The following is a 9,219-nucleotide window of genomic DNA, read 5'->3' on the forward strand; positions in this document are numbered from 1 at the left end:
GAAGGTGGAACATCCCCCTCTGATGTATTTTTAATAAATTAAGTCAAAGCTTATGAGAATATAGAAATTTCTTGGAAGATGCAATAAACACAAGTCAGTATATGTTTATAGGAACAATATTTAATTTCAATTTGTTCTATTTTTCAAGTGTATCATGAAAAACAATTAAAGTAGAATGAATCAAGATATCTGCACATTTGCAGTCATTTAACACCAGCACAGACATTTAAAAGGAATATTAACTTCATTTAAATATAGGATTTTTATTATTTTTTTCTACTACTACTACAAAGAGATAATGTGCTTTTCTTTCTTTTGAAATTAGCTGACTTTTTATGACCCAATGCCACAGGCCATAACAGCTTTCTTTGTGTTCATCTCTGGTCTCAACAGGATTATGTAACATTTGGGTCCAAACAGTGTGATCAAAAGACCAAAACTTGAGGCCAGGATGGCAAATACCTCCACTGCATCTGCAAGTTTTCCTGGTGAGCTGATATAAGCAGGAACAAAGGCCACCCACACAGCACAGAAGATCAGCATGCTGAATGTGATGAGCTTGGCCTCATTAAAACTATCAGGAAGATTCCTCACCAGGAATGCAATTAGAAAACTGAGGAAAGCCAGCATGGCAATATAGCCCAATAACACTGCAAAACCAACAGTGGACCCCACTGCACACTCATACACTATCTTATCATTGTGGTATTGGGTGTTTTTATGTGGAGTTGGAGAGGAAGAGACAAGCCAGGTAGTACAGATGGCTGCCTGAATAGATGTAAGAAACAGAACTGTTCCTCTCTGCTGCATTGCACCAAACCACTTCAAACTGGTTCCCCCTCCTGGCTTGGAGGCTTTGAACACAGCCAGAACAACCATGGTTTTTACCAGGATACATGAGACACAAAGCACAAAGCTGATCCCAAATGCTGCATGCCTGAGTTGGCATGTCCACAGCCTGGGTCGTCCGATAAACAGCAATGAACAAAGGAAACACAACTTAAGTGACACTAATAGCTGGAAACTAAGTTCTGAATTGTTGGCACGTACTATAGGTGTTGTGCGATGGTAGATAAAGATCCCCAGAACAACAGCACATATAAATGTTCCCAGTAAGGAGGTTGTTGTCAAACAAATACCCAGAGAGTCAAAATAGGAGAGGAACTCTGTCTTCTTAGGAATACAGTGATCACGCTGGGGGTTTGACCAAAAATCCTCTGGACAACTGGTGCACTCCAAGGAGTCTGATACAAAAGGGAACATTGGTGAAATGCATAGTATTCTTCATAATAATGAAATTAAATATGTCATGCAAAAACAAAAATACGTACTGCTCTTATTAGTAATTTTCCCTTCAGAACAAGGAATACAGTCAAAACAGCACTGGGGTTTCCCCTTCTCTCTCACCATGTGGGTACCAGGAGGACAGCTCTCACTGCATACTGATTGAGGTGGCTATAGGATGAAATCAAATATTAGCCTTTACACTGATATATACTAGACATGTGGCAAAAGTTAAATCTAAAAAAACATATCTAACCTTTTTGGATTCAAGGTTCCAGAAGATTTTGTCTTCAACAAGTATGAGTTCTTCACCTTTGAAAGCTGACCTTTTAACCTCACCCACATTCTGAACTTTAGTGCTTCCATCAGGGAGCCACAACCAGTTCATCACATCATAAATTGGCAATGCATCACCATTCTCATCAAATGACACTTGATCGCCAAACGGAGTGGTGAACTTTACCCATCTTAAGTAATAAACCAGCTGTTAAAAAGGGATGCATAACAAGTAAATTACTTACTCAGCTGTAGCTTTCCAGCTGCCAGCCACACATACACAACAACGACAACAACTTCAGTCAGGACCCAGTACAGACTTAAATGCAATGGAGGCGTGATGAGCTGCTGCAGCTCTGGTGTGTCAGCCTCCCTGCAGTGGCGCCACAAATCATGCCCCGCCACATACCCCCATGGCCTGACTGAGGCTGGGGAGCCATCCAGCTGACCCCTCCTACCACACACACACACACACACACATACTCGCACGAGTAGGTGAGGAAATCAACCACAACCGGTGGCGTCCCCAGCCCATGCCCCAGCGACATGGATGTTTGAATCTGTGGGCTCACTGTGGGGCATGCGGCGTGGGGCATGCGGCGTGGGGCATGCGGCGTGGGGCATGCGGCGTGGGGCATGCGGCGTGGCGCAGCAGGCGTGGACCAGGCTCACCCTGGGGACCAGCATGCTGTCAGAACAGATCAGACACCAGCCACTCACATGCGGTTGAGGGACATCAGTAAGGGCAGCGGCGGTAGTGGCCAGGACCCGATCTGAGCTGCCAGACTCTCTATCAACTGCATCCGGCAGTGGGATCTGTCCTACAGCTGTTTCAACTGCCGGCGAAACACCACAACCTGGCTGGCCCGGTCGCGGTTCCACCATGCCCCTATACTGGGTTTTGATACCACTGTAAATGATGCATGGCTGACCCGACCACATTGTCACACTTTTATTTCCAGTTGCTGTTTTTATAATACTCAGCTGCAGCTTTTCCAGCTGCCGGCTGCCACAACGACAATAACTTCAGTCAGGACCCAGTACAGACTTAAATGCAGAGGAGGCGTGATGAGCTGATGCAGCTCCGGTGAGCTGATGCAGCTCCGGTATGTCAGGCTCCCGGCAGCGGCGCCACATACCATGCTCCCCCCCACCCCCACCCGTCATTAAATAAAGAAATCTATTTTACATCGCCAGTAATGCTTTATACATACAAGCTTCTGATCTAAATATATTAACTGCTAATTTTTATGGGTGTCAGCATACCAAAGTAACTCAATTGACTCAGACCCGAAGTGTTTCAAATGAGAAGTCAAAAATTTATTTACAATCACCATGTAAAATATATCCAAAGTGTGGGGGTTGGGATATCCAGGGATCCATGGATAGGAGGGGGAAAAGGTCCATACAGAGCGTCTTAATCACACACGCCATGCACCTTTCCAGTGTCACTGGATTAAATGTCACTCCACAACTCCACAACTCCGAAACTGGGAGTATGGAAAATCCATTTAGCTCACACCAGCTTTTTAATAGTTAATATTATCACATTGTATTTAGTTCTATGTGGTAAATTCTATCCTGAAAGTAATTATAAAGCAAAGAATTTATAAACAGAATGTAAAATTATATCACACCTGCCAAAGCTCCAGTGACTGCAAAGTGGCACAGCTGTTCCCACTGAAAGGCCCTCTTCCTGGCTTGCACCGCAGCATGTCATCAAGGGAATATGCCAGTGCATAAACAGCTTTGTACACATTATACTCAGGCCGCAGGTCGGAAACATCCAAGAATTCATTGTCCACATTTTCTAGATCTTCCTGTCCAGTACATATTGCACCTTCACCTTCCAGCCAGCCTGCTGGAGCTGGTGCAAATCTACACTGAAATGTGAATTCCCAAAACTGGTTCACCTGAAATAATTTTTTATTGTTTTTTACAAACGATGGAAATTGTTCCAACTAGTACATTAAAAACTTAAACTCTCACCATACTATTTCCATAGCTGTTATTGTGATGTAAGTCAGGACGTATTTGTAACAGGAATCCCCTGAGTCCTGGTATCTCGCCTCGACGAATAGCGATACCCAGTGTACCACGCAGGTATGGCATAAGCTGAGGTGTTTGGAGCACAACAGCTGCTGTCCAGGCTTCACTGGCCATCCATTGTAGGCCAGTTACATTTTGCCTTACTACCTGTGAATTAGATTACACCATATTCTATGAAAAGATATTGTAACTATAACTTGATTAGTGACATTATCATGCTATTTAAGCTATTATTCACCTTTAAATGAATTCTGCATGAACAGTTTTCTGTAATCATTCAAATAATGATGTAATAAATGTTTTACACAAAACCATGATGCAGACTTTTGCAATTAATAATAATTGGATTGTTTTAAAGCCAAACCTCTTCCATAAGGTTTATCATGCGACTGTAATGTTCAAAGACAATAACAACTCGAGCTGTGGACTTTTTCATCACATCAACAATCCTCCTGAGTTCTTCTGTGTCTTTGTCCCAGGGCAAAACCTCAGTGTAGGCCAGGCAACTTTCACTTAACAGACTCAGCTCAGATTGAAACGATCTTGCTGCGTGAAGTCCATAATCATCGTCACTGACAAGCAGACCTACCCAAGTCCAACTGAAATGCTTCAGAATCTGAATCATAGCACGTACCTAAGTGTAAGTGCATAGACAAGAACAATTTTCCACATGATTATTACACCTTTATGGTGGCAAATTAGCTTTGTTCATAACAAAGTAAAACTGGAACTGAAAAAACATTTTAGTATCATAGTATGCATATTGTTGCAAAGTAGGCAATTTCTTTAACCAAAACATCTTTGTCGACAACAAAAACAATTGTTGACAGATTTTCACCTGGAAAGCATCACTTGGGATCGTCCTAAAGAATGATGGGTATTTTTGATGGTTACTCAGGCAGGAACATGTGGCAAAATAACTCACCTGAAAGATACAGACTACAGATTGTACCGATATTGATGTAGAGATGTCTTAACTTTGTCATGTTACTTCAAGTATCTTTAAATTTGCAATTAAATTAAAATAATCCAAGAAAACTATTACATTATCGAGCAGAAAACTTACCATAGGTACTCTGTACAAACCTAAGACGTTGGAGATGGCAATAGAATTTGTAGAAGATGAATCACCCACAATCCCTATGACAGGAGGATTTCCAACACATGTACTATTTAATATAATTTTCTCTTCTTGACCACTGGCCAATGACAATGCTGCACGAAATCCAATTCCAAGTTCAAGGCAGTCATCATACAGAGTGTAGCCCAGAGTCACATTAGGTAGCAGGTTTGAGTTTCTATTGATCTCATCAATAGCAAAGGCCATGGTTTGTGCAAGCTTAAATCCTAGGGCATAAACACTAAGAAAAGAAAAATGTAACTGAAAAATACATTTTTATCAAGATAGATTGTCATCTAAGATACTTTACTGCAACATGTGGCAAAATTACTTATTATTAAAAAACATTATAAACAATTAAGGAAACTGAATAACAACGATAAACAAGATATTTTCATGACAAATAATATAGATGCACCATACAAGATACATGCATTTATCCTGAATGATAATAAATCAGAAAGTACAGTTACTATGAATTACAATCTCATATTTCCTTTGCACTAATTTTCATTTCCCTTTTTTTCCCCAGCCTTACTTACCCATTGCAAGTAGGTTGTTGTGGTTTTGAAGTAAAAGACTGAATAGCAACACTTGAAAAGAAGTGGATTTGAAACAGTCCCCCTAGAACCACATCTCCAGTCTTGTACATCCCATTTAGATCAAACTGTCCCTGTAACTGACATGAGAGAGAAAACTGAGAAGAGGATATGACCAAAGAAAAGTAAGAAGATAGCAAAACAAGCAAGAGCAAACTGGTTTGTAAAGAAGAGGCCATAACAGCTTTCTGATTTTCTGAGCTCAGTCATTAGGTTTTATTTCAATGCCTTTGTCTTTCATTGACTTTTTGTGTTGTTTAATCTTGCACACCACCCGAGAAGGATAAGTGTGGGCGGGGCCTAAAAGACTTGAAATTGTTTTTGTATTTTGTATCCATATGAAGTTAAGTACTACTGTGAGTCAATTAGATATCACCCCCCCCCCCCTCGCCTACACACACACACACACATATACACACACATATACACACACACACACACACTTAAGGATTGACATCATAAAATTTTTATTTGTGTTTTATTATTTACTTATTTTTATTCATTATTTCATTTATTGAGTGACATAAAGCAAGAATGAAGACCACAACATATACAGTCTTATTTCATACATAGCAAGGTTCATGCTCAAAAACTCCATATTAAAAACTTCAAGTCCAAATATGAGTTGAAACGGAAAATAAAACCATTTAGAGTGTCGAAAAAATTTAGTTGCTTTTTAAGAAGCTGAGTGTAAAGGGCAAGAGGAGACTGGAAAAGTTAGTGGATGGGGAAGACTATCCTGATGGATGTCAAAGGGATGGTTCATTTCAGAAGGACAACCTGTAGGTAGAACAGGGGAGAGGAATCTCTCTGAAAGTTGAGCAGATGTTCAGTAGTAGTGATGAAAAGCCATTTGAAGCTAAACCAGATGCACTCAGGCAGCCAAGGTGCTGAGTGCGACAGAGACCGTCAATGGCAAGGCAGGGCACATGGCTACAGATAAAGTGGTCTAGCAGAGGATGAACCCTTCTGGTGGCTGATTTTTAAGCTCTGGAGGTAACACTTGTGGCCAGTGGAGAGAGCGGTGTTTCAGGTGGTCAAGTAGTAGAAAGGCTCACAGCAAAATAGAGTAGGTAAGTGGCCTGATGTGAAGGCAGAGTTACATATAGGTGATGGACGGGTCCATTCACGTGGTTAAACTTGTGGCTAGCAGAGAAGGCATATGTTCTCATGGGGGTAACCCCAGTGAGATCAACCTGGTGGCCAACAGTAAATGGGAATCACTCTAGTGGCCAGGATGGAAAGTGAACCCAATCGTTCTGTAGCCCAGCTTCAAACCTGGAAGAGTAAACAAGGCTGAAAAGTGGCCAGACCGCTGAGGTCAAATACAAAGTACAAAGATTTTTCCAGGCAGCTCAGGTTCTAATTTTGGAAAGGATGTCGGGATGTAAGACTGCGGGAACACAACCTGAGCCTGAAATATTGTAGTATTTTCGAGATTATCTTGGGGCCAGCTCAGGCATAGAAACTTAGGCTATAAGGACAACCTCAAACAAAGAAGGCCCACATTTAGCCAGTACACAAAACACAAGAAATAGTTTCAATGAGTTGGTAGCAGAGACACTGCTACAGGGAAGACATCAGAAAGGGGGGATTTGCACAGGAGTAAGCTAATCATCACACAGTAAAACAGTTGTCTGTGGAAGACTGGGGACTCCCATCGTTTTAAAGCATATTTCTATTATGAGTTAAAAGTGCAATAGAAATACATTTGACTTATGAAACATGAAACTCTGAAAGAGTTCCTGGAGTAGCCAGCACAGGATCAGGACACCCAGTCACAGGAGAGGGTAGCTTGTGTACCAGAAAAAAAAACTCAGGATACACAATCTCAGGGCTAGCTAGCTTAAACGTATATTAAACGTACATTCTCAGTTTTGGGTACCTGCCACAGAGAAAACATGGAGCAGCTCAGCAATGTGTCAAAAAAGGACAGCGATGCTTCCACCAAATGCCACCACGAAATTCTACCACCCCCCACATTCAACCATAGCTGTGGAAACATTATAAATTGGGGGTGTTTTTCTGCTAAGAAGATATGGTGTGTAGACACATTGGTTGAGTCTAGAGGGTTAAGGTCATGAAGTGTCTTAGCCACTCTCCAGAATAAGTTCTAGAGAAAATGTGGAGAAAGCTGAAACCTCTGAACCTAGATGAGTGAGGCAAAATCCCTCATGACATGTGTGCAAACCTGGTGACTGACTACATTGTACTACTGTGATTGCCAACAAGGGTTTTTTCCACCAAGACCTAAGCCATAGGGATCAAATACTTTTTTCACTCAGTGACATGCAAATCAATTTATGACTTTTAAGTAATGTGTTTTCTGGATTGTAAGTTTGCTCACTTCTTTGGAAGAGAGCAAACTTACAAATTCAGTAGTGATTCAAATAAGTATTTCCCCCAAAGTATATAAACTCTGTAGTATATCCTGAGTCTTCCCTGGGGCCTCTTTCTGAACATGCCTTTAACACCTCACCAAGGAGGCATCCTATTCAGATTCCTAAACCAATCAAACTGGCTCATTTCGATGTGGGTGAGAAGTAGCTCTAGGCTGAGTCCCTCTTGAATGACTAGAATTCTCACCCAATCTCTAAAGGACAGCACAGCCCCCCTTTGGAGAAGACTTATTTTCACCATTTGTATCTGCAGTCTCATTCTTTTGGTCAATACCCAGATCTTCATGAACATAGGTAAGGGTCACAGCATAGATTGACTTGCAAAATCAACAGGTTTGCTGTCTTTCTCCACTCTCTTCATCACCAATGGAGTGTCACCATAGCTGCAGACATGACCCCAATCTGTCTATCACTAGTGATAGACAGGGTGAGTCCACACTCTTGAACAAGACCCCAAGATATTAAACTCCTCCACTTTTGGCAGCAACTCGTCCCTTACTTAGATTGGGCACTTCAGGGTTTGTCAGCTGAAAACCATTGCCTCTAACTTGGAGTAGTTGATTCTCATTCCTTCCACTTCAAATTTTGCTGCAATGTTGACAACCACCCCAGTATGAGCTGAGACCACAAACTAATGAGGCCAACAGAACTACATCATCTGCAGAAAGTAGTAACAAAAGCCTGAAATGACCAAAGCAAGAACCTTCTTCGGGTGACAAAGGACCCGGCACACACAGCATTACAAGTTAAATGATGCAAATGTTTCCAATATTCACGCAGATGGGACTCTGTGGGAAAGCCATTGCTCAAAAATTTTGATAATTGAGCATTGGTTTGATTCATAAGTTGTCACTTGTTTATTAAAAAACTCTTTACCCAGTCCAATGCCACCTCTCTAAGCGCATACCTTTCCAGTTTATCAAAAAATATCTGTTCAAATGTGTCAAAAATTTTCTTCCTGTTAATTTTTTTGTGTTTATGTGTGTGCCCACTCTCTCTTTATTTACATAAAATGCAATTAGGTGAAAAACGATATCCACTTTATTCAAGCTGGTGAAGGGGGAAGATCCATGTCCTATGTATTTTTAATGGATTAATTCAAAGTTCACGAGGATGCAAAAATTGTTTGGATGATGTAATTGAACACTAATCAATGTAGATGTATGTATGGGAACATTTTTTTAATTAAATAAACAACAAAAAAAAAAATCAACAATCTGTATGTTTAAATTGGGGTTAAATTTCACGAGTAAGCATCAACGAGTAGGTAATTACATATTAAGAGTAAGATTAGTGTGTACTTTAGCTGCATCTTAAAAAAATAAATGAAAGTAGAATGAATCACAGTATTTGTGCATTTGCAATCATGTGACACCAGCGCCAAGATTTAAAAGAAATATAAAATTGATTTAAATACACATTTTTTTCTGTCTGGAGAAAAACTGGAGAGAGAATTTTTTCTCTTTTCTTTCTTTAGAAATTAGTGAACTGT

The 9,219-nt window shown here is 40.7% G+C and overlaps 1 protein-coding gene across 1 annotated transcript; it reads right to left on the reverse strand.

The window, feature by feature from the left end:
- Positions 1–333: 333 nt before the first annotated feature.
- Positions 334–5,432, reverse strand: LOC146373584 (extracellular calcium-sensing receptor-like). The gene is made up of 9 exons (XM_084950091.1): positions 5,272–5,432; positions 4,676–4,970; positions 4,448–4,534; positions 3,974–4,243; positions 3,550–3,756; positions 3,198–3,473; positions 1,541–1,768; positions 1,332–1,455; positions 334–1,244 (listed from the first exon to the last, which is right to left on the reverse strand). Exons 1-9 carry the CDS (start codon positions 5,379–5,381, stop codon positions 334–336), a joined length of 2,508 nt encoding a protein of 835 aa, XP_084806217.1. The 5' UTR covers positions 5,382–5,432.
- Positions 5,433–9,219: the final 3,787 nt, after the last annotated feature.

The sequence above is a fragment of the Perissodus microlepis genome, chromosome 14, assembly GCF_051167445.1.
Source record: "Perissodus microlepis isolate ML-2025 ecotype Zambia chromosome 14, ASM5116744v1, whole genome shotgun sequence".
NCBI lineage: Eukaryota > Metazoa > Chordata > Actinopteri > Cichliformes > Cichlidae > Perissodus > Perissodus microlepis.